This window comes from Eutrigla gurnardus, assembly GCF_963514095.1.
Source record: "Eutrigla gurnardus genome assembly, chromosome: 3".
In the NCBI taxonomy this organism is placed as follows: Eukaryota; Metazoa; Chordata; class Actinopteri; order Perciformes; family Triglidae; genus Eutrigla; species Eutrigla gurnardus.
This window is the reverse complement of record NC_139917.1, coordinates 15,926,801-15,953,720: the sequence shown is the minus strand read 5'-3', so window position 1 is coordinate 15,953,720 and position 26,920 is coordinate 15,926,801. Positions and strand designations below refer to the sequence as shown.

The 26,920-nt window shown below is 42.2% G+C and overlaps 1 protein-coding gene across 1 annotated transcript in view; it reads right to left on the bottom strand.

The window, feature by feature from the left end:
• Window positions 1-26,920, bottom strand: part of LOC311011220 (zeta-sarcoglycan-like) — a 303,588-nt gene that overhangs the window by 22,673 nt on the left and 253,995 nt on the right. Inside the window, exons 5-6 of the mRNA XM_084006038.1 lie at window positions 22,013-22,135; window positions 18,723-18,795 (exon numbers count right to left, since the gene is read on the bottom strand). Coding sequence (XP_083862164.1) covers window positions 18,723-18,795; window positions 22,013-22,135 — 196 coding nt within the window. The remainder of the gene's footprint in view (window positions 1-18,722; window positions 18,796-22,012; window positions 22,136-26,920) is intronic.

The following is a 26,920-nucleotide window of genomic DNA, read 5'->3' as shown; positions in this document are numbered from 1 at the left end:
GTGAGTCTGTGTCTTTGTAAGTGAGGCGGATGTAGCTTCATGAATCGCCCCATGAATCCTGCAGGTGTAAAAAAAAAAAAAAAAGAAAGAAAGAAAAGAGTGAAGAGAGAAAGCCTTGGGCTGTTTTAAAAAGTTGTAAAAGTATCTACTGAGTTACTGAGGTGGGACAGGAAGGAGTCAAGGTACATTAGAGGTTTGTCTTTCTGGAAACAATGTGCGTGCTAGAAAGAGCAGGAGACTGAAGTTTGTCTGTGTGTGTGTGTGTGTGTGTGTGTGTGTGTGTGTGTGTTAAAGATGAAGTTGTGACCACTGAAGAGTAAATGTTGGACCTCAGCAACTCTTGGTCCTTAAATTTGATTTTCAACAAAGAAATGTGTGCGTATGTGTGTGCGTGGCCATTTATGTTTATGCCTCGGACATTGAAATAAACATTTTCAGATCGTATGTTCGTCACCAGTCAATTTACCACCCGCTTCTCACTCATTCCTGTCTTGCCATGACGTTCGGTGTCCCGCACATCTGTTCACCTTTACACAACACACTGCTCCACAGATCCTTGAGTTCCTCCAAAACAACTTTCCGAGGCTGTCGGCGTCCTCCACGCTGTGAAATGTTGCCCAGGAAATGGCTAATGGAGAAGCGCGTAAGGAGCAAAAAACGTCAAGCAATTTCATGCCTTTGTGCTTCCGGTGGGGCACCGAGCTGATAATTTAATCAGCAGTGAAAGACTAGCTTCACTCCTCCACAACTGCAGCTATTTCACACATTGTTCATTCACTCGTTTTGATGGAAAAGAGAGGAAAACACGTAAAAGTGCACAATGGGAAGACTGGTTCAGTGGTGAATATGATGAAGCGTGGTGGAACTTAATCTACACAGCATATCCTGGTAAAATAAAATAACAAACTTATTCCTCTTCCTCTCTTATTTTTAAAGATACATCACTCGAAACTGACGGACAAAATGATAACCTCATGATGTGCATGTATAAAAGATTTTTTTTTGGAATGGAACAAGAGAAAACAAAACACTTATATATACTATATATATAACTCCACCCCTCACTCGGACTCAATTAAAGCAAACGTTGCATTCCTTGTGTAGCTGACATTTCCTACATCTTTTGAAGGCCAAAACTAATTTTCTCCATGCCCAAAAGGACTGAACTATTTCAGCACCGAGACACAGAGTCGCTTGCTGCTTTCAAACACAAGCAAAGAAAGATAAAGTATCCAAAAACAAAAAAGGTTCACATGATCAGACGCAGGCAAACAGAGAAGGTATTTATGTGTACTTGCTTTGCTCCCACTTGTAGAGAAGAGGTCAGAAACACAGCGGGACAGTCTATGCTTTGCTTCATTAGCGTTAGCTCGGTCTTCCATACAGCTGCCTGATAGAAAACCCATCTCAGCAAAGCAACATTACAGCTTGAGGACAATGAAAAGACTACAGTGCATTTAGTCAGTGTGTGCGTTGTTTTCACCCATCTGCGGGCTCACGCCTTCTCTCATGCAACGTAGCCTTTTTAATGATGTGATGAGGAGCAGACAGTCTTCAGAAAGCTGAGAAACTAACCTTTTCCAGGTGCAAGAAGTCAGATGTGAAGATATTAATTTGATAGAATTAATGCTCACTCTCTAAAAGTCTACTTTTGAACAAGTCCAGCTGCGTGCCAAGTGATCGATCACGTTGGCCGACTGGAGGCTCAGTGTGACTCTGGGAAGTCACAGCAACAGGCCCCCACCGCATTAATAACATCATTAGCAACTGGTTTGAACTCCTTTTTATTTAATAGGCCTTGCAAAGGGTGCTATCTTGTATTTTTCCAAAGATTGGATGAAACTTTAATGATCCCTGTGGAGAAGATTGGTATTTGTAGCAGCACAGAGAACAGATAAGAATAGAACAAATACGGAGCACGAAAGATGTTTCGATAAGTAATTGGCACAGCGGAGATACCCGGATTAACACAGCAGATGAAAAAAATCAAAAGACAGCGTGTCCTTGCTCAGAGATTTACAGGTTACAGGCGTATCTGCGAGTGTGCAACTTTAGCTGTTCACATTATTGGGAATACAGATGGAAGAACATATGTTGGGAAATGAGATTGTGAATGTCAATCTGGTCACATAAAAAGTGATAAAGTGCCCCTGGGAAAGGCATCATTTCACTTTACTGTACAGAAACCACTGCCCTCCACTGCATTTTGTGCTGATAGTATGAAAAAATCTTGGGACACAAAGCAAAGGGGAAAAAACAACATTAATGGCAACATGAATCAACAATATGAAGCATAAACCGAAGATAAATTGAGTGAATGGAATGTTGCATTCAGAACAGGTTAACACATTTAATGAGGATTTTGTCTTTGTGAATATTCTATGTATTTATTTTGTTTCTAAAGTGGATAGAATACTCCTTGCCAGGCCCTTTTCAATTTATTTGTGGCCTTTAATACATGGAGCTTCAACTCCTCGTGGTGCCAGTGGGTAAGCTTTTTTAAAATGGAAAAGCTGAAACTTTAACTTTACAAAGAACTCTTATTTTCAAGCAGTAACGCATCAGCATTGGTTTTTATTTTAAATATTGTTGCCACTTTAAAACAACAAATACATGTTGTCACGCCCCCAAATAATGACGATATGATTTGATAAGGGAAATACACACACACAATAAAAAAATGTGGGGGAGAAATGTAACAGTCGTCTGACACTATTTGCATTGTTGTGGCACCTTGCATTCACTTAATTGCATGTATCAACTGCCATTAGGGTAAACACTGAATTTTAATTTTGGGACCTTGTACCAGTGGAGGCTGAGCATGCAATTGAAAGAAATCTCTGTTTTTGGGGCAAGTGAGTACAATTAGGAGGTTAGGTGAGGAGAGAGAGCTTCAAGAAACTTGACTCTTCTACATCTTTCAAACATGCTGTGCTTGATCTGTGAATATTTATTTTTTTCAAACCTGATCAAAGCTGAATACGACATGAATACATGGAATCCAAATTCCGGAAACAGTCTATTGCAGTACATGGTTCAAGAGTGTGGATTCTTCAGAAGGAAGCAAAGGAAGTGAACAAAAAGGTGCTGCTGATACAAAGGCAGATAATATAGCGGTGGTTCATACCCTCCCCCTAGTGGACACACGGAGAAGAAGGAAAGAGAAAAAATGATGTGACAGAACAGTGGACCGGGAGAAAAAGAGGGGATGCAGAAAGGAAGTGTGTTGAGAGTGGGGAAAGAAAGCCTAGCAGATACAAATAATAACAATAAGATCAAATATGTGCTTTTCTCTTTCTGTCTCTGCTTCACTGCCTGGCCTCCTACAGTCTGCACCCTATCAGTGTGTCTCCTATCCTTCTCCTCCTCCCTCACCTCCTCCTCCTTGTCCCTCACCTCCTCGTCCCCCTCCTCCCTCACCGTCCCCTTCCTCCTTGTCCCTCACCACCCCCTCCTCCTCCTCCCCTCCTCGTCCCTCACCACCCCCTCCTCCTCCTCCCCTCCTCGTCCCTCACCACCTCCTCCTCGTCATCCCTCACAACCCCCTCCTCCTCCTCCTCGTCCCTCACCTCCTCCTCCTCCTCCTCCTCGTCCCTCACCTCCTCCTCCTTGTCCCTCACCTCCTCGTCCCCCTCCTCCCTCACCGTCCCCTTCCTCCTTGTCCCTCACCACCCCCTCCTCCTCCTCCTCCTCCTCCTCCCCTCCTCGTCCCTCATCACCCCCTCCTCCTCCTCCTCCCCTCCTCGTCCCTCACCACCTCCTCCTCGTCATCCCTCACAACCCCCTCCTCCTCCTCCTCGTCCCTCACCTCCTCCTCCTCCTCCTCGTCCCTCACCTCCTCCTCCTTGTCCCTCACCTCCTCGTCCCCTTCCTCCCTCACCGTCCCCTTCCTCCTCATCCCTCACCACCCCCTCCTCCTCCTCCTCCCTCACCTCCTCCTCCTCCTCTCTTTCTTTCTCTGCTTCACTGCCTGGCGTCCTATCTGCACCCTATCAGTTTGTCTCCTCCTCCTTCTCCTCCTCCCTCACCTCCTCCTCCTTGTCCCTCACCTCCTCGTCCCCTTCCTCCCTCACCATCCCCTTCCTCCTCGTCCCTCACCACCCCCTCCTCCTCCTCCTCCCCTCCTCGTCCCTCACCACCTCCTCCTCGTTGTCCCTCACAACCCCCTCCTCCTCCCCTCCTCGTCCCTCACCACCTCCTCCTCGTCGTCCCTCACAACCCCCTCCTCCTCCTCGTCCCTCACCTCCTCCTCCCCCTCCTCCTCCTCCTCGTCCCTCACCTCCTCCTCCTTGTCCCTCACCTCCTCGTCCCCTTCCTCCCTCACCGTCCCCTTCCTCCTCATCCCTCACCACCCCCTCCTCCTCCTCCTCGTCCCTCACGCCCTCCTCCTCCTCCTCGTCCCTCACCAACTCCTCCTCCTCCTCGTCCCTCACCACCCCCTCCTCCTCCACCTCCTCTTCCTCATCCCTCACCTCCTGGCTGAATGCCTTCCCTCTCTTCTTCCTTCGAACACGTTTTCACCCTTCCTCCTTTCACTCTCTCCTCATGCCATCAGACTATTTTTCAGTCTACTTCTCTCCATTTCACTCTCTTTAGCTCTCTCCCGTCTCGTCCTCTGACCACAACAATATTTTGATGGTAGTAGCACAGAGTGGATGAAATAAATATGCCCTTTTCACAGATTTTAAACAAAAGGTCATAATAATTGAAAAGGAATATGATACAATTTGTTCCCCTAAGTAAGTGACTAAACATACGTTAACAAAACATACTTCTGTAATATCTTACATAAATGATTGAAACCCACTAGAACCACCAGCCAGATTAGTAAATTACCAGTAAATTACCATGTCAGCCAAAGAGCATCTGCCCATCAACTGCAAACACACATCCAACATTTGGTGGAGAATACAACAACAACTTTAGCGTTATTTAGCGTTACTTTAGAAATCACACTTATGGGTCCAGTAGTAAGCGAGATTAGCTGTGGACACATACACACGACTGAACACCTGATGTGAACACAAGCCCAAGCCTTGTGTGAATATGTTTGCCTGCATATTCATAATGTTTCCTCCTTCTTTCCTGCCTTGCATTTCTACCTTCAAGTGAGATTTTCTCATAATAGTCAGCAACACAATTCCGCTGTGCTGCGTTTGGATTGGGAGCATGTGCCTGTGTGCATACAAGGCATTTGAAAAGCTGTGAGTGCGTCTGTGCGTCTGTGTGTGTGTGTGTATGCGTGTGTGTGTGTGTGAGTTCTTTGCTCTCTAATGTTATTTATGTGCTGTGATTTCAGTGTCTCGCCAAAACACCCTCTAGCCATTTGTAATAGTCTTTACCCACAGTGGAACATTTGGCTCTGTCACAAAATCTGATATTAACAGCCGTCTATCTTTGCAACCCAAACACAGAAACACCCAACAGCTGAGCACACACACACACACACACACACACACACACACACACACACACACAAACGCACACACTTACATTTACACAAGGAACAGATGCGTGGCAATATGGCGAGACTGTTGAATATTAACTGGGTGTTGTTGTTTTCACATATCCCCCCTCAAGATGTGTACACCAACAACCAATGATAAACGGCGGTTGACAAACAATAACTATTAAAGATAAACAACAATCAACAAAGCCAAACAACGACAGAACAACAATGTATACAGTTTACGGAGGCATTGTTCCAAAGCTGTGAACTAATTAAAGAATCCCTCTAATCACACAATGACTTGTGGGAGCAGTTTGCTACATAGGAACAGAGAAAGGAGACACCGCTATAGTAACATGGTGAGCATTGCAACGCACTTCACGCCACCGTTGCCTGTTAAAGGACCTCAAGCCATCTGCTACGTGGCGTATGCAAATATGCAGTGTTTGTCAACTCAGCACTTGGTTTGTGTGTGTAAGATTGTGGCATATAAAGTAACAATGACTTAAAAGTACAAGAGGGGACGTGTTTACTATATTTGGTTACAACAAACACCGCAATATTTTCCTATCCTTCACCAAAGTGCTTCAGCATAGCTCAGGAGGGACTGGACCATTGCATGATAGTCCTGTGCTTTAGAAGCCGTCCATCCACCCTGATCAACTAGGACTTGCTTGCAGCCCATTCTACTCCATAAAAAATAAAACTGGACAAAATAATATTAACCATTCTATTTCTGTAAAACGTCAAACCAAATTAAAAGTACATACATTGATTTCTCTTTGGTGTTGCCAATGGAAAAGCCCTCACTGTTGGAAGTCTGAGGTTTGATCAAACTTCAAAAATCTTCTCTTCATCTTACCACTAACCACACACAACAATATGTGGCTTCATCTTCTTTCTTAGTTTTACTCCCAGATCAAACTGACTTTTATAACTATATAGCTGCTCTGCCGTGTGATTTTTCATCAAAATATCTAATTTGATTTGTGCTGCTTCTGTCAGGCTTGTGTGAGATACCACCAGTTTCCTCCTTGCAACGTTGTAAACTGAACTCCTTGCAAAATAGACTTAGGATCCTTCAAGAAATTCCTAATACTGCAACACATTTCACCCCCATCTCATCAAGTACAGATGACTGGCCAGTGTCCCTACACTTCAAACTATGACGCGCTAGATCCCCGTCTAGTATCAGTTCTGGATGTGTCAGGGATTGCGTGTAAACCTGGTGCATGTCAAACAGATGCTAAAGGATGCTCCGGTCCATCAGTACCAGATGACGAAGGCCACTAACCAAGCATTGAGTTGGGTGTGAGTGTATCTTACCTGAGTAAAAATTGATTTATTAACTTGTACCTCAATTATGCACAACACAGCTGTATTATAGAGGAAAATATCAATATTAAATGAGGATGCTCAGTTGGATCACGACAGAAGAGAAGAAATTTGATCAGAACATCCCCACCAGCCACAGCTTGTCTCCCTAAGATTTAGGACACTTATTCCTAAATGTCGACGTCTGTGGAAAAGTATTACTTTAATTTGTAGGACATGGAAATCTAACAAACACACATTAAAACACACATGGAAATTCAGATACATTATGGATCGTTCCCATAACCGAGCTCGCTTGTTATCCGCTTGCCTTCCCTCTCTCTCTTTGTTCTCAATGATTTCCCTGTGTGTCTAATCAATAAGAGACGGAACAGAGCAGGCCAGGGCTGATTGTCCTTGTTGTACCAAAGAAAAGGGAGGTGTTGGATGCATCCAAAATCCAATCGCAGAAAAGTTTCTCTTCAGGGTTCAAGTGTGGTTTTGTTTAACCTGATTGGTGACGACTCCAGTGTTTGATATAAAAGTGGTCAATCTATTTAATAAATAGCGACGTTAGCTGTTGTGATTTCAATTTACAATCAGCATCACAATCGGAGACAAATGCTACTCTCTGACTTTCTGAAGACATGAAAGTGGATGAAGGGAAAACATGAAAGGGATGAAGGGAAGGGTAGAGAAAAAAGATGAAAGCCCAAAGTTTTATCTTCTGCCAAACTTGCAATCGATCTCTGTATCAAGTTGACCCTAAGCATGAAAAACCGGCATTGTGCAAAAAAAAAAAACATAATGCAAGTGAACTTCTATTGTTTAATGGGAACTCGAGTGTGGAGAGAAGCTTCTCCCAAAGGCATAGTTCAAAGAGAATGTGGCTCTTTCTAAATTTTAATGATTTCCAATTACTTTGACACAAGCCCCAACTTTTTAATCAAAAAACAGCTAGGGGCGGGCTTTCTCTCTGAGTTTTTGAGGAGCTAATTAGGTGGTGTACTTTGCCATCCCACACCAAACCCGATCCATCTGGCTGCTTCACAGGGAAACGTGGTTAAATCAACTGTGCCCCGAGATGCCTTCACAGTTTGCGTGGGAAGTGGGCCTAATTCAGGTCTCATTGCTCTGTTTATGAGGCATCGGAGGATTGTAACCTCAATTAAAATGTAAATACAAAGTATACTTCTCTTAAATGAAGGTTCAAGGCTGTGGATTATATGTTAAACCTTAAAGTTTGGGCCATTTAAATATTCAAGATAATGAGTGGTACATGGTCTCAGAATACATATTTTTCAGTCTTCTTGTCTTCATGCACTGTTTTTTCAAGCAGATATGGTATCAAATATTAAGAAAAAGGAGCTATTAAGTTATTTTGTGACCCCAACACAAGCGTTAGTCATTTGGTGGCGAGTGAGCGGTTGGATCTGTGGTTGAGGGAGGAGAGGAAAACGGAGGTCACGGGGTGAATCATTTTCCCAATCCCCACTTCAAGGACTCATAAAATGTTACAGTCTGTAATTTGGTTAAACTGGAAGCACCCCTAGGACCCTGGGCCATTAAGTCACATTAGCACTCCTGTCATTTAGGGACCTACTACAGAAAACATGTGAAACAGCTTTTAGTCCCCACTTCAATTCAGAAAACCAAAGCTGTGCATTCATTACACAACAGGTAAGGACAAAGAAGACAATGTAGGGTAAGAAGTGGATGAAACAAAGGCAGAATAAGAGCAGAGTAATCTTTAAATGCTTTAACTTACACATAGATCATTCTTTTATAGCTGGGATGGAGAGATGAATGGTAGAAACAAGGGCAGAGCACAATGCCCTTAATTTAGTTTAAAGCAGTGGATTTCTCTCTCTCTCTCTCTGTATAGGACTCACAGCCCTGCTGGCTATCATCCTTGCTATTCAATCAGCTACTGTATTACACTTGGGACACCAGGTGAATGCAATTAACAGCAATTACCTGACCACTACGACAAAGCAGCAGCACTCCTGAGGATTAAAACCACTGCATTAGACAAGAGGAGGACAAAGACAGACCGACTGGCTCCACCAGAGCATCATTTAGGGCCTGACCTCACCATGAGATCTGGTTTAATTTGGAAAAAAAAAAATAAACAGTGGAGGGACTGAGGACAAGAATAAATGCACCTTTGACTCTGTGATCGTTTGATCTCCCAATGTAAAGCTTTTAGAGCACAGATAGTAACAGAAAAGCTACATGAGTATTCAATAATAATAAAAAAAACACCACAAAAGTGAAAGAAAACATTCTAATTAAGAGTAACACCCTGAGGGAGTAGTTGTTGAGAGGAGGGAGCATTAAACACATTCCTCAGTCTTATAAATTGCTTTGTGTTGGGGGTTTTCCATTTGGTAAAGAACAGATGGATAAAGCAGTTCTCCCTCCCTAGATATGGGCTTAATCTAGTGGTGGTCAGACTGAAATATTTTAGAAACATTTCACAAATCTTGACATATATATATATATATATACATGTAATTTTCGAACAAACATGAACAAAAAAAACAAGATTTAAACAATCAATGAAGTGTGTATATGCACACAGTGTCTCTCTCTCTTAATGGGGAGGAACACCACCAATTCCTGGTATGTGAAGTGACTGTAATACATCCAGCTGTGTTTCACCTTGTCTTGACAGAGACATAACATACATTTTCTCCTTAAACTGCAGTCAGACCAAAACAGGAAATGTCATATACAGTTGTGAACATAAAGTGCAGAAGATAGCAAGCAAGCAGATTAACTGCATGGATCCACAAAGTTGTAAACGTGTTTTATCAGACAACTTACTGTCATTACCCTCTGTCACTTTTCTCACTAACTGCCATTAAGCATCTCTTCTGGGAGATGCAGGAACATCTTGACTACATATTTTAAATGGGGGAACAGCTGGCTGCAGATGCTAACAAATTTGGTGCGTTGTTCTTTCCAGCCTAACGTCCCCGCCTCAGTATCTCAGACTGACATTTTGGACTGTTGCATCAGCAAAATGAATACTGTGACACAGGCTGTGTGATGTCTCTGGTCACTCTAGGGTTCTCATCAAGTGTGGCCTGCAGTCCACAGCGCTCCCAAGTAAGGCCCTGGATGGTCTCCTGGGAGCCACCATCGCCACAGAAGGGCCCTTCAGATACCAGGATTGGTACATGTGTCTGTTACAATCTCATTGCTCTCCATACGGGAGACACGAGGAGATCCACACTGTGAGATGATGTCTGCTGCTGTATTTACAGGTGAGCCGGGGGTAATGCTTTCATGAATCTCATCACTGACTCGGCTCTATCCATGTCGGCCCCCCGTGGGCCAGCCTTCTGTTTATGGAGGGTCTAACGGTGGTGACGGTGTAGAAAGGAAATCATAACACTTTAGCTGCTGTGCCACAGACAGTTGCTCGTCCTCTAACACAGTTTTATGGGGAGTGGCGACACAACTGCAGGTGAACAGGAAGGACAGACAGGACACTGAGACTATTCTGGGTTACCGTGTTATAGTCTCCAGGTCTGCAGCACCCCTCCTCTGTTCATGGGGTTCCCCCAGGAAGCTTTAGATTACCTCTTAATAGAGATCCAGGCCTTGTTACAGAAACAGGCCGTGTCTGTTGTTCCCGTTCAAGACGGACAGACAAGGTTTAACTTTGCCTACTTCCTGGTTCCCAAGAAGACAAGAGAGTTCAGACACTTTTTGCATCTCCATGTCCTAAAGCCATGCATTGCCCACAAGACATTCCATCCTGATCCCCACACATGTTCCTGTGCTCCTTGATGAACCAGGGAATGTGGTGTTGGCTTGGCTTTTCCTCCCTGCAGTGTTCTATAAGCACCGGTGGGGCCCTTCAACAAAGGGGGGCGCTGTCGCTCCTACGCCGCTGGCTGAAGAGGGTGGAGGTTGGCAGATAGTAGAGTGTGCTGCCTTTTATACGGTGGGATCCACACATATTCGGGTAGGCATGTCTTGACTGGCTACACTTATGCATATTTACAGTTGGCGGTTGTGTGCTCTAGATTAGAGGAGCGTATTAGCCATAGAGTCCATAGAGGGCTCTAGTCCAGTCTGTAGTATAAATCATGCAGAGATATGTACATGCTGCACTTTGTTTTAAACGATTACCCAGTGTTTTTCTTGTATAAAGACCTATTTTATATCTGGCTGTGCATCTGAGGAATCCCAAGCTGCCTTTTTAAACCATTACCCTACAGTAGTCAACCCTTCCTAAATAAAATCCTTTCCCATGCCCCGAGTCTCATAGGGCTCTGAGTTCCTCTGCAGTCTTCTTTAACTTATTTTCAGATGGAACGACAGATAGATACATGGAAATAGAAAGAGGGAGTGACAGGCTGAGGGGGGCACACAGCACAAATCCTTCTGCGATGCCCTTGCCTGTGTTAGGGCTAAAACTCCCCTGGGAGCCTTCTCATGACCCCATGACTTGGATAGAGGAGAAGGACGCATCAAGGGAGGGATGAGAGGATGAGAAAGTGGAAAGATACAGAGATCTATTGACTGCACAGCAGCTTGTTTCTCTCTGCTGGGGAGCCAACCACAGATGGAGTTACCTGAGAGACCTCGGCTAACCCGACGTCCTCCAGCATCCTCAAACTTTTTGAGTCAATTCATTGTTGATTGTTTTTTTGTGTCTCTGTCAAAGGAGTGCTCTTCCTTGATGTTGTTTAGCAGTGGTGCTGCCCCTATGACGATAATAATAATAATAACGATGCTCCATTATGTTGTCAAGGTGAACGCTGCGCTATAAACTCAAAGACTGAGGCACACCTGTGTAATCATCATGCTGTTTAATCAGCATCCATGCCATGCCTGTCAGGTGAATGGATTTAAACACACATAAACACAATTTTAGAAAATAGGCCTTCCGTGTGCTTAGAATAGGATTTTTCATCTATTATTTTAACTCATGAAAACTGAATCGAAAGAAAGTGCTCTTCTTCTGTTGTCGTCCCAAGACCCAGAACCTAAAACTTCATATAGAGAAAATCTAAATATGTTATTACAGCCCATGCTGCTTGATGGACAAATGAACACTGGGGAATGCAAAACCAAAACACCAGAGCTTAACAACAAAAAGATGCAGAAAAAAAACAGCACCTTGAGGATTAGGACTACAAACATAAATAGAATTCAAATTAAAAGTATGCAGATTACAGCTCCATCAATGTTGTCAGTCTGCTTGACTGTCAATCTAGCTTTCTAGCCACTCATCTATCTGTTTAGCTGTCTTTAGTATCTTATGGTGTGCTTGAAGTTCTTCCTCCTTTACTTCAATCTCTGTCGACACCTTTGGCAGCTTACTGTCAGTGTTTATTGAGTGATTTCACGACTCACACCACTCAATTTTCCATAAATATTACTTTACTTTTTTCTCACCACATCTCAAGTGTAATTTGGTGTGACAATGCTCTCTCGTCTCAAAATTCAGGGAACAACAATGATAACAACAACAGCTAAAAACTACATTTTACCTTGTTAGCGGTTCATAGTCACACCAAAGTAAAATGTGGACAAGGCATAGAATATGAATGAAAAGGGAGAGGTGCAAAGGAGAAGTAACACATGCTATGTGGTTTATCAAATAAATGCCAGTATTATATTACATATCGTCAGATTTTCAATCAATCAGTGTAATGAGTGAGTTGCATCAGAGAAAAGCCATCCATCCATCCATTGTCTACCACTTATCCTGTATTCAGGGTCACGGGGGCTGGAGAAGATCCCAGCTGTCATTGGGCGAAGGCAGGGTACACCCTGGACAGGTCGCCAGTCTATTACAGGGTTAACATGTAGAGACAAACAACCATTCACGCTCACATTCACACCTAAGGCCAATTTAGAGTTCAGAGAGAAGCAAAGGTGATTATAATGCAGTAGTGTTAGCAGAGGGAGAGAGAAAACGAAAAGTATTAAAAAACCACAAGGAAAAACCGGAATCAATATTTATTCTCTGAGTTAAGACTACAAATATTGAAGAAAGCCTGAAGTGAGAGTCTCAAATTACAGTTGATACACACACGCACACACACACACACCAACAACAACACTCAACCAACAATATGCAATGCCTCAAAGATAACAGTCAACATGTTTAAAGGTCTGTTTGTGGCTTAATGTGTCTTCGATTTGGTAAAAATGCAGCAGTTATGAAAGATGTTGATTTGACTTGTTTGATGTCATTCGTGGCTGAGCTATGGTGTTCAGAATGAGAGTAGCACTGCATGGTAAAACACAGGCTCCTCATTCATTTAAAACAACAACTGTGATTGATTGGCATAGCGGACATTTTTCAGTAGACCCTACTATGCAGTGCATTTGTGTGCATTCCAAAACCCATACGACCATACTGTTTAGAATGTCAGGTTATGTTGACTGCAAAAATACCAGGATGCATCCGGCAACCACAATCCTCTGTAATTGTATTGTATGTTCCAAGGTACTATCTATGAGAGAGAAGGCAGTATGTACTAGATGTAACAAACAAGTATGCTATTTGGAATGCAGTCTTTGTGTTTAAAAAGCCTTTTTACTTTGTCCGTTCACCAGTATCCTGATGCCAGATGCCCTTTGCTTTGTTTGGATAATGCAAAGAGCATCACAAGCATTTCATTCTGAACCAAAGGCAACATTTAAAGTTGCTGTGAAGGAATACAAAGCATGATGTTTCCTGTGTATGAAAGAGCAGAAATAGGAATATTGAGAGGGCTGCAGTTGTTGAGTCCACGTTGAATTCAATGGCACTGATTGACTGCATTCCTCGTCAAAACAAACGTATTGTCAATACAGGGATGTTTTCCGTAAGGGTGATATTAAGGGGAAAAACGCTTCTGTCACAGTATGCAATTTTTATATTTCAATACTGCTCACATTGTGGTAAATCTTCTGAGAATGTAAGCATGGACTATAAATAAATAGATAATAAGAAATAATGGACTTGTGATGCCTGTTTTTGTGCAAATTCATTGTCAAAACACCCCAAACTAACACACTGCAAATAGCACGTTATCTTCTGATACAACTTGTCTCCGTTTTTCTTTTTTATATGCCCAGATACTATTGTCACCTTTGCACGTGGGCACTTTTCTTGTCTACCTAAGGCTGTATTCACACGGTTGTGGCTTTTGTAGTTAAAGTGCTGCCTCAGCCACATGTTGTACTGATAACGAAAAGCACTTTTGTTATCAGCATGAGTCGCAGGAATCGCTGCTTCTGGAAATGTAAACTGTACCAGCTACAAAAGCCAATGTGCTCCAGTCACAAAAACCATCAACAACCAACTTATTACTTCCTCCATTTTCAAACTGTTTGTTGTTGTTGTTGGCTGCCTACATATTTTTCAATCCCCACTTCTTATGTTCATGTTATTTAGTCAGTAACTGTCATGAAAGATTCTCTAAGATGTTGAGGTGCGCTGCTTAAAAATATGCCAGGCACAGCGATTTCTTCCAAAGTGACTGCGTTCTGTCTGCCCCCCGGCCCCCCAGCCACTCCCCGCACACTTTAAAGCAGAAAAGCTGTTTGGGGAAAAAAACAACCTGAACATTGTGAACACGACTTAGTGTGGCGATCATTGAATGGCATAAGGTTCCTGGTGTGTACTCTGGAAAGCCGGCTGCTGGACGTGTTTCTGTGCCAGTTCCTTCACAGTGTTGTGCATTCATGTCGCTTTAGCTTCTGAAAGAATTCTGAAGCCTTTAAAAAAAAAAAAAAAAAAAAAACTGATGCAAATCTTCACTGCATCCATCTCTGGTAACTGCGATTTGAGCATTACACGACTTCAGGCCTGCCTACAGCTACCTCCGCTTTCGCTGAGAGGGAAACCAAATGCAAAATGGTCGTGCGAGTGCTCTTATTTTTATAAGATTGTGGAGAAGTGTTTGATTCTTCAACCTGTCAAGTGCTTGTTCCCCACATTCAACTTGCCCTCAGGTTTGTGTTAGCCCAAATATAACTTGATGTAAAGTGTCTGATCCAATCCTCCTCTGTTGCGCGGTTCACTCTGTCCCCAGTATACGATGAAGCCAAATGACTTCCACATTTACATACAAATGACTGATGGTTCAACCACACTGACAACTGAGAGGGTCGAAAGAGACGTAGATTCTTCTGAGCAACCAGCCGCTGGTAGAAGATGCTGGAGGTGTTGCATTAACATGTGCAGATGTAAATAGAAACAGGTTCCTGTTTCAGGGTAAAGTGCACACTAACGCCTATAACAAGCTGGAGCTTGTGTAAGCAAAGCCATTCTTAGAATGTCACAATAGAAATATGTCTGTGTAGGGTCATCTGAACATACTATGGACTGACAAACCTATTAAACATATTTAATCTAACCACGGAGTGGACTGTATAGGGCCCAAAGCAAAATTGCTACCCAAAATATTCAGAGCATGCAAGCATTATTGTGGTCCAATAATGATTTGGGTTGACTTATGCTTTCCTGGACTGGAAAACAAATTAAAAAATCATATGATATTTTGGGGGAAAATTGTTCCAATAGTATCCTCACCGCGGGGACATCGTCTTCACAAAACATCTTCCTAAAGCAGTGAAGTATGCAAGATGCAGATTGACCTGTACCTCATCTTTCCTGATCGGGATTTCTTGACCTATACTTCATCATGTAAAGTGTGTACCATCTATCTTTCTGTATTTCCCTCTTTTCCTCTCTCCCTCACTCGCTGTTAAACTGTAAGATAGATCATTAGCTTTAAATGGACTTCAATACGCTCATTACATGTCCCATTTACCTTCACTGCATAACGCTCTACTTTTCATAACGAGACAGGAAAAGAGCGGGAGTTAGAGGCAGAAAGAAGGAATGCACATGTGGGGGGGAGATCTAGACAGAATGAGAACGACGAGACGGAATTGTGTGTGTGAATAAGAGAGAGTCAACAAGAGAGAGCTAGGAAGCAGAGAGATGAGGACAAAGATACAAGAAGGAGGAGAATGTTTCAACCAGAATGAGATTAACATCTGGGGTAAAGAAAATGCCTGTGAATTAAGAAAAAGAGAAGATAACCTGTACTCAATTTTTGATGTTGATAAAATCTCAACTAGTCGTGTGAAAAATCGTTTCATATTGAATAAACCTCAAATCAAAACAGAAAAAAAACCCCATCCCCATTATAATAACTACGCTTCAGTCCGTTGTTTCTTTTCCCACCATTTAACAGCTAATGACTGACGACAGAGAGGGGGAAGTATTTGAAGCATGTAATCACCTTTTTATCAGTGTAATTTCTCTATGGTTTCCATTAACCCTGCAGTAGGAGATGCACGGGAGAGGTCAGTGCAATGCATGTTTAATGTGTGTCATATTTGTTTGCTGTATCCATACATCCATGCTGTAAAGGGGCAGCAGTCTCATTTGTGATGGCGCTGATAATGACAAGGGCAATTCAGGCAAAACCGATGAATGAAGAGCTTCTTAACAGCACATGTTTATTTAAAGCAACTCCAATTCCATAAAACTGGGTTAAACCTGACGAAAATATAAAACAGCCCATACCGCATGTTTGTAATATGAGTCATTGGAGTGCATCCCTTTTCCTTTCCTCACCTTCACTGCAGGTTTCATCCACTTGCTTATCTGCACTGACCCATCCGTTGACCCAATGTTCTTGCTCCTCCTCCTCCCCGTATCTTTCCATCCCCGCCTACATCCACACCTCCCTCTATGGCTTCTCGGTTTCCTTCATATCATCTCACTCGTGTTCGCCCCCAACTCAAGATGCCTCTCCTCTCCTTTGATACCTCAGCATGTATGGGGTCCTATTTCCTCCACTACCCATGTTGCTTCAATTTCAACCCTACTTTTGTCTCTCTCTGTCTATCCATCCAATACCTCTGTGTCCAATCATTTCAATGTGTCTCTGTTCCTGAATCTATTTTATGTCTGACATATTTTCGTTTTAGGTTATTGCTTGGATTTATATAGTGAGGAGGGAAAGGGGAACACTGGGGAGAGAGAGAGAGAGAGAGAGAGAGAGAGAGAGAGAGAGAGAGAGAGAGAGAGAGAGAGAGAGAGAGAGAGAGAGAGAGAAGGAATATATTTGACGAAAGTTTCACGCTGAATTCAAACCCAGGATTTGGCAATTGTGTGTCTAGGACCACTGAGCCACCGAGGAACCCCTTAGTCCTGCTTTCCAAGCTCTTTACTTGTACACATCACATGAAGAAGAACATTTATGGTAGTGTGAATACATGCCAAAAAGAAGAGTGGCACATGAGGGTGGTAACTTCGGTTCAGGTAATACTAAATACATATAACAATCGCTTCAGTGTGCTTTAAGTCAGCATCAACTTCAGCAGACAATTTATTCAGGGCAATACAACGAAAACAAATATTCAACAGACTAATAAGGTGCCTGCTAATGTTTTAGAGAGAGATACGCCATTCATGGTGCAGCTGCCACGCTTTGATGCAAGCTGATTAAATGCATGATCGCAAAAAGAAATGAAATGCCTAACAAACTCTCAGGCCATCAGCATTGTCTTACAGTTCCTCACATTGAAAACATCATATTGGCTGGCATGTCATATGGTGTGATCAACCAAACCGAACATTGTCACGCCAAATGATGTGCTTCTTTATAAAGCCAATCGATGAAAAACACACAAATCATGCATTTTCTTTTTTTAGTTGATAAGTGGTCTTTTACTTTGGTTCAATAGCTTAAACTTCCCTTTCTTCTCCACAAAAGAAAATAACTGTGGCTATTTTCCACACCCCGAATGCCTTCATATTTTTTGCTGTGTCCCATTATGTGCTGCTGCAACGACTCAATCTCCCTGCAGGAGCCAGTTCGATTTAATCTATTCTTCTATACGTTAACTTCCATCCCCTCCTGCTGAACTCTTTCCTTCCGTCACCCTCCTCTGCCCTCTGTCTTCTTTCTTTTGATTGTCCTCTTCATCACCTCTTCCCCCAGCCCTGATTCTTCTCCCTCTTTCCGCTCAATTATATGTCTTCCTCCCCTCTTCACTTTTTCCCTTTGTACGGAGCTTCCGCATCTTGGTTCCCATCATCACTTCTTCAACTTCCCTCCCCCATCCTCCCTCTCTTCCCCCTCCTTCCTCTGTTTCTGTTTTCATCCCTGGCCAAAAGCCACTTCAGCTAAATCCTGTCTGACGATGCCCGAGTGAAGCTGAGCCATTAGCAACGAAGGAACCTTGCATGTGCCTGAAAGACGCCCAAAACACACTTTAGGAGAGGGGGGTGAGGAGAACATGCATATTTAGCTGATTTGGTCCATGCTAATGCAGTTACAGGGAGCTATTGCTACTGTAAGCAACTTTAGATCAGGCTGAGCTGAGCCTTCGTTGCATAAGTGTTATTAAGGAGCCGCCTGTTTGATACTGCCTTTTTTCCTGCCTTATTTATATAAATAAAACATAAACCAAAATGTTCCATCAGTTACTATCTTGCCAAGACCTTGCCCTCATTAGCTCACGTCAATTTGGTCTGATGCAAAGTGTGTCTTAATAGAATTCAAGTACCAGCTAAAAAAAGCACTAAACTCTACTAGTAAATGGAGAACCTGAGCATACACAGTGCACTACATGCTTAAGTGCATGTATCAGTGGCAGGCTTGGTAACAGCCTGACCCTTGCACATTGTAATCTAGAGGACTTTAGTTCTCTCTGACAGGCCTGTCAGACTGCCAATCCCCAGCATGCCTCTGCAGTGATTATAAGCCTTGAGCACACTGTACCACAGGACGGGCTAGTTAGCTCACTCAGCAGCTGACATTACACTACAACATCTTTTTCCACAAATAGTAATTATTCATTAGAGCACACGCTTCATAAATATTCCACCACAACTAAAATATTACCAACTAGACACGATCCTTGCCAGACTGCAAAGACAAACATACATGCATATTGCAACATCATTTTGAATACTTACTTGAGGTCCTGGAAGGGTTCTGCTCTTACATGTGACGTCTCTACAGAATGGCTGAACACCACACCTTCATTCCCTGTAGAGAGGGTAAGCATGGATGAAAGTAAGGACAAGAAAACACATCCATCGTTTGTGTGAAAAGCCTGCACACTATTGCATCATATCTCTATTCTTGGAGCTGAGGCAGACACTTAAAATTCATGTTGCAGAGCTTTCTTGTGTCATAGGAATTAAGTTCAAATATGACAGTATTTCCAGGAGCAATATAAACATTTACTGGTAACATGTATAAGTGATGTTGTGAGTGGGGATGAGTGTTGACTTTTTGAAAGTCTTTTAGAGTTGTTAACACAAGTCAATTATACAATATTACTAATTCTGTTCCATTTTCCTAGGTGGCCTCATATCCCCCCCCCCCCAAAACCCATGTTACTAATGCAGAACAGTTGCATGCAGTATGGAAATAATTGTTGGTGGGAAAGGTTGGCTCTGAAATAATGCAGTGTTTAACCCCCCGTGTGCAGCAGGCACCTCTGCTTTAGCCTGCAGCACCGAACAGATGCTTAGGGGGAAGTGCTGGTCATGGCTCCCACTGAGAGTGTAGAAAGCGTGTTGGAAACTAAGCACTCCTACCAATTTAAAACTGCACTTTGCCCAATTGGCAGGATCAAAGGTGCAGTTGTACTCCGAAGGACCAAAAACTTGGAGGTTACTGTTGCATTTTGTCAGTTGAAAAGCTGTTTTGAGAGGTTTTTCTCCGAGTGTCAACGAGCGCTGCACAAATGTGTACAACTCCCAACAGAAGGAGAGGAGGGAAGAAAACACGCTCCCAGTTCTCATGAGCAGAGTATAGATGGCACTTAAAGGTTTGTGTGTTGCTGTGTTTGATTGCTACTCTGCACAATGATGTGTTACTTTTGGTTAGTGTGGCTGCTAAAGGATTAGCGTCACATCTATACACAAATATCACCACATTAGCGCTCTCTACTTTACGCAGCCAGAGTTTGGGATGAGTGAGGATCCTATATCCAACACCCTCAACACACCGCCAAACAGTGACGGTAGTGAGCGACGCGCCATCATGCTGAAGGATGGAGGGTTTTTGTGTTCCTGAGCTGGACCAGAGAATATTTGCTGAAAAGAGTTCTGTGATGCTGTTTTGCTCTCATTGTTCTGTGGAGTTTTCTGAAGTTATGTTGCCCACAAGCGTTTTATGTGAAGTGGCTACTGCACCAGACTCAGTTTAAAAAATGTTGTTTCAAACATTACATTGTTGGTCAGCAAGCGGGCGTATTGTAACTTTGCAGTTTGGCCTTGTGTGCTTTGTTTAATTTGGCTTGGAGATAATACACCAGTCACGGTTTGGTTTGACTGAAAATTCGACTTCTGGTATTTGCACCTGGTGTTCCTCTCTACTGCTCAGGAGAAGGAAATATCGAATACAGGTAAAGCAGCTTTAAAAATGACGCATTTTCTTTTTAAATCAGTGCTACCTGGAGGATATTATTTACGCTGATGGATGTGTTCATGTGTATTTTGAAAAGAAACTGATAAATATTTAAAGAGACGTTATATACTAGCCCACTAGTATCACACCTCAGTAGCTGCCATGGTAATGGCTTGCATTGACTCACTCTCATAAACAACCGTGCACATTAGCTATGCAGTCTTTGCTGTGCACATCTCGTTACTGCAGAGAGCAGCCGTGAGTGAACACATTGTTCCTCTTCAATAAAAACAAAAATACCTATCAACAAAAATAAATAATACATAAATAAGCAGTGGTATAGAATAACTGCATAACCGCATTAATCCCACTGTTCACTTTATTGTCTCTGAACTCTATCAAACACTGAACATTCTTCAAACTGCCTCTAATGGAGACATCTTTGTGTGTTCCTGGAAAATAAAATCACACAGTACTGACACATTCAAACGTGCAAACAGGGATGTGTACGAGGGTACATTTGATTTGCTCACTCACATTTAATGACTGTAAGTAAATGAGAGAGGGGGAAACCAAAGGGCTATTTTCATCTCTCACTTTGTTAATTTGACTTAAATTGCTTTGCTTCTTTTTTTCCTCACCTGACTTTGCTCAGACCTCTCTTCTATCAGTCTCTTTTTCGCTGCCTTTCTATCTCTCTTTCTGTCTCTCTTTCTGCTCCAGCTGTATCCCTCTCACTTTTTTTTTCAATTCAGCAAAAAAATTGCTGTTTGCTGACCCAAGTCTTGTTTGGCTGCACTCTTCAAGAGCACTCTGTTTAACAGCTTACAACGTGTCCTCAAGTCCTGTTCGTTCACCACTGTATCAGCCCATTCATGAATTATGAAACAAAATCTGTTCCTCATGAATGAGTAACATGAGAGTGGGAGCTTGTCAAAACTGTGAACTTGACAATAATCTATACTGTACATGCATGTGTAGTTACAGCTTCACCATGATGCCTGTACTGATATGATTGATACTGCCCTTTTAATTGCAGCTGACCCCTAAGCCCCCCCCCCATTGCTATGTGCATTTGGAGGTTATATCCTGGATTTCAAACTGTTTCTGCAGCGAAAACAGGTTAAACAGATATAGACAGAAGCTAAAGCGGACAGATCACAGTGTAAAAGTGAACCTCCGCGTCACCTAGGGATCGAGGCAGAAGACAGTGAAATTTAGGAACAAGACTGTTCTTGTAAATCCAGGTCTATCTTTATTTACTTTTATAATAATTAAAAAAGCAGAATCAGCATGTATACATTCAGTATATCTTCAGGAGCTAGCTTAGCATTGACGTGCTAACGTCCTCTGTTAATGCTAGCTCCACCTGTTTTTACGTAGAAATGTACTATTTTATAAACCTATCTCTTCTATACAATTTAATTTTATTTAGGTAGCCCAGTGTAACGGATCCCTGGCCCCTCAATCACATAAGGAAAACTCCCTAAAAAAAACACTTCACTATCACACGTTTAACCGTGGCTAACTTCAAATGTAACTGCCTGAAAATAAAGACAATCTGGAACTATTGCATTGAGCAGAGTGGCGTGGTTGTCGGACCCTGGGCAGAGCTATGCTATGATTGGCCAACCTGTATACAAGGTGCTGGACTTAACTTAGTGTGGAATCAGTGGCAGCACTGTGTATTGTGTCACCAACATGCAAACATGTGCGATTTGTTCATATAAGACATGTAAATCGGGGGGAAAAAAGCAAAAAAAGCAAAACACTACTAGTGCTCAAAAATTCCACAGGACCATATTGGTCAGGACAGTATGTGTTGTACTTTTGTGCGTACCCCTACCTGTAACTCTAAGTTTCTCGGTGCCGATGGTGATCTCCTCTTCATCTGCAGAGAACAGAACTCTCTCTCCGTCTGTACTCCTCACCTCAAACCTCTGACACTGAGCCTCTACCATTTCTGAACCTGAGAGAGACAGAGAGAGAGAGAGAGAGAGAGAGAGAGAGAGAGAGAGAGAGAGAGAGAGAGAGAGAGAGAGAGAGAGAGAGAGAGCACCGGGTTAAGAACATATAAGGCAGATGGTAGATGGTCAATGTTTTCATCTAAAAGCTTCTTACACAACCATTAGTGCACAAAGGTTTATCTTAGTATGCAGAGGGACTTGAATTCTGAACTCCAGTGTATCTAAGTGTTGTCTTCAGTGCAATATCAGTGCAGACATTGAGACTAACATGATCCACGCTATTGCGATATCTAATCAGCAGGAACATTTAGAAGAAGAATGGTCGCCATGCCATTCTGTCCCCATGCCATTTGTGGACAATCCACAGAACAAGCTGTTTGCTGGAACGACTATTCTACTGAAGAAACGGTCAATGAAAACGGTAGACAGTGTGCTCTGTGGATTCAACCTAAAGGCTGTCATGAACAACCTGCACTGGATTCCATTCACTTCAATTTTACTGGGGTGACACCATACATGTCAGAATGAACATCTGAAAAGCATAGACTGCATGGTTAGATAAGACCTGAGACAAATGTTTTTTCATTTTTTTTTTGTTACTTGGGTGAAGCAACCCTTTCAAGTGTTCTTGACTTGGTTAGCTCATTCTACATCAGCCATTGAAACTAGGAAAACAGACATTCATTAAGTAAATTAAAGGAAGCAAATTGTGTGTGGGTATGAGGTTTAATACAGGGGTTCTTCTTTTTTGAGGACAGGGGAGAACATTTTCAAAGCACTCCCTCTGATGACCATTTACTTAGATGTCAATGGACCCATTTGTATTCTAAAACCTTTCTACCTAATCATTTCATCCCGAACAACCTTTCATAATGATAAACAGAAAGACATTTCAATTGGAATGGTGTTAAGATTTTAGGGGAATTTTAACGTTATTTGAATGTTAATACTACTTACAATGTATTTTTTATAGCATAAAGCTAATGTGGGTGACAGAAATAAACACAATATGCTTTGTGTTTTTGCAGAGATATGGATTTTTTAATGATACAACACAATTGCAATGATTGCAATCATCAACCAATTATTTTGCAGGCGCCCTGTCAGAGAGCCACAGATCCCTTGTGTTTGCTCGACCCCCGTTTGAGAATCAACACACATTGTCACAATAAAAAATGAATTGTAAGCTGCGACTTCAGAAGAGTGTTGTTACATTTAGAAGTCAACATTCAGAACAAGCTACCTTGTGTTTGGAGTTTGTGAAGTCCCTGTAAAACTTGGGAGTTGTAACTTTCCCTATAAATTACATTTGCATTCATGATTTTGCCCGGAGGATAAAAAAAACAATCCTTTGAAGAGAAATGCCAGATGTGAGAAAAAGAATGTATAAATTGTTGAAAACAATACTTTGGACTAATTACACAGTTTGCACCTCATTGTGAAAGAACTTTGAAGAAAGTTTCTGTCAAAAAGAAAATAGCTTTTACGAGGAACACATTCCCATTCTTTGAGGAGGCATGTGGCTATTGCATGGAGTTATATAATAGCAAGGTTATTTGTTGCTGCAGAAGACAAAACATCGGTGGTTTTGATGGCATTTTTCCCTTTTGTTAGTTTTGTTCATGTTTTCCTTCATTGTGGGGCTTGGCCTGTGATGTGCCGCCATGCCGACTCTCTTCTCTCTCCTTTCTTCACTGTCTGGTCTCCCAGGCTATTACAAGTGTCAATTAGAAACCCAGAGTGCCTTGTCAGTAATGATCAAACTTTATTAGCAGCCATCAATCTGGGATTAAGCTCTTTTTCTCATCTCTCTCTCTCTCTCTCTCTCTCTCTCTCTGGCGGTCTTTATCCTGTCTATCTCTCCCACCTTAAGCCTTTCACTCCTTCACCAACTGTGTGAAAGCAATTGAGATATGTGTTGTGAAAGGCTCACCTTAAAGCAAGGTGTGTGTGTGTGTGTGTGTGTGTGTGTGTGTGTGTGGTACAATGCAAAGACTTAGGCAATAGAAGGGTTGACAGCTAGGCACAGGGGGACATATGGTGAGAGGGGGAATGCGAGAATGAGAGAAATAAAAAAAGAAGGTTTAAGTTTAAGAAGGAGAGATAAAGAGAAAGTGAAGCTAGTTTAAATTGGAGATGTGCTGTGCTAGGTGCTGTCTCAGGCATCCAGCTAGCTCTTGTCCTATAATGCAGCTCGTAGTGCAGACCTCCAACACAGGTGCGAGTCAGCATATTTCCAAAGATTTGTTTTATTCACAGTGAGTCGTTCTCAGTAGGCGTGTAGAGAAGATTGTGAAACAGCAGGATACGTGTAGCTTGAATGATGGAGAGCTGGAGTAACTGAAGGAAATGGAGGTCCAGTTCTCGTTTACCGCAGAAGAAGAACAGTGACATCCGACAAAGACATAATAGAATAATGTGACTGTTTTATAACTTAATGTCTATTTACAGATAGGAGACAACTTCTGATAAAACGATCTGTAACTACAGTATTATGATTCAATCTTCTCTTCGCATCGGGGCTGTAATGTGCGATTACATAAGCACTGCGCCTACGGCTTTAATGCTAAATTGAAATGAACCTGGGATGGAAAAAATGTTTATGGAATGAACAAAAAGCAATTTGGTGCTCTATATGTGTGCGCACGTACAACAGCAGCAACAAGATGAGACAAAGTGGCCAGAAGTCATTTGTTTTACTGCGGAAACATCTCTGCTGAGCAGTTTCACTTTATGCAAATGAACAGTGACGCAGGGTACTGATGGGAACTTAAACGATAGATGTGTTCCCTTTATGTATTTTTCACGCTGTAAAACTTCTTTTGGGTTTAGTTCTAAATTGATGTGTCAGTCAGTAATCCTCTAAACTGCGAAATGGAAGACAGGCCTTTTCTAAGTATCGTCTTCGGAAATGTTTGTTCTGAATGTCTGTTGACACTGACAACAGTGAAAAGGATAACGCATAAAATGCATGGAATAACAAGGCTCCCTGCTGAAAACCCAAGGAAAATAAAACACTTTGAAATGACAACTGCATCGCATTAATGTCTCCAGTTATTGTACACATTTCATTGTCAGCAGCACCAGGAGTGGTTTGTCCAACAATAACTATCTGATCTTTTTGTTTTCATCCTGTTAGCAATCTGCAGGTAGCTAATGTCAATTTCGTATGAATTAAAGGCTTTTGGTCGATTAATTTTCCCTGCAAATGTCTCCACCGATAACGCCAAAGTGATTCTGCTGTCACCAATGACACCAGGACTTCTCGTTAGTCGGACATGTTAATTGATGCATTGATTTAAATAATCACTTTCTGACAGGATCGTCCCTCGTTGTCAGTGTGCCTCCCTCAGCAGGCCGGTTCAGTAATAATAAAGCTTTTAGAATATCTCACTGGTGGAGAGAGGTCCAGGATGAAATAAAAAAATGTTACAGTACAGTGCATGTGACTGAAGTCCTACAACCGTGTAGGTTGTAGGACAAATTTGCTACTTATTTTGATGCTAACAACCGGCCTTTATGCTAGCTAACTTCCCATGAATGTATGCATTTATTTTTCGAGTTAATATATCGCAACGTGCGACAACGCCTCGTTTAAGGTCCTTAGGGTTATTGTTGTTTTTTTTAATATGGGCCAAATTGTCAGCTTATAGGTGCTTATTTATTGGGCAGTTGGGCTACGATGCTAGTGGCAGTGTTCACTTGTCATAGAGGAAGTAAATAATTTGCTTGACCGGATGTTTGCCGTTGCCAAGACAACAAGTGAAAGCTACCGCTAGCATCTTAGCCTAACCACCCGATCAATAAACATCCATAAGATGACAAATTGGCCCATATAAAAAAACAACAACAATAACCATCAACAGCCATCACCCTTAACAAGGCGTTGTCACACGTTGTGATGTATTAATTCGAAAAATAAATGTGTACATTCATGGGATTTTAGCTACCACCTCTCTCAGCTACATTTTTTTCCCCCTACAGTGACCCTAACAAGCCGTCGTAGAAGTCCTGCGTCACATCTGAACACCTCAAGTGTGTGACATGAGCTTAAGTCTGCTTAGCCATTAGGGTGCCCTGCAAATACAACAGGCATTCTAATGTTTTAATCATGGTGCTGGCACTGTGTTCGCTTTATTACCACTTCCAGGCACAAACACTGCATTTCATTTGGGATAATGCATGCAGGCTTTGCTCACTATTGCCTATTCATACCAGACCGCTGTCACATGTTAATTTCTGGTTGTCATGGTTCACACAACACCCCTGTTGGCAACTATAGCTCCATACACATCCCTGCTCAACAATATGGTTATACCATACCATGGTTATTTGCACTGATGTACGGCGTGTTGAACTTCTTTTCTGTATTCGGTCATCAGGAAACTCATGTCTCCTAAACAATTTCAAACTTTATGACAGTATAAAAGCTGCTGTCGCCAAAGTGTGTTCTTCTTTGATCAGTTTTAAATTAAAGTGAAATGTGTTTTATCATCAAGCCTGTTCTTCCCTCACATGCAGTCAATGTGAAAAGCATCCAACAACACTGTTCCACTCAGTCTTCATTTACTTACTAAATTAGTCTGTATGTATGTAAGTATGGAATGGAGTGCTATGTGAAGGTTCACCGAACCTCAGTGGTAGTGACAAAAAAAAAAAAAAAAGACAATGTCCCTGACCGATATTTTTACTTTTACAGTGGGTAAGATAACTATGTATGATGTGAAAGGGGTCACTCATAGTGATGAACCATCAGGCGATCTTCAACCAACCCTGCACCTCATCTT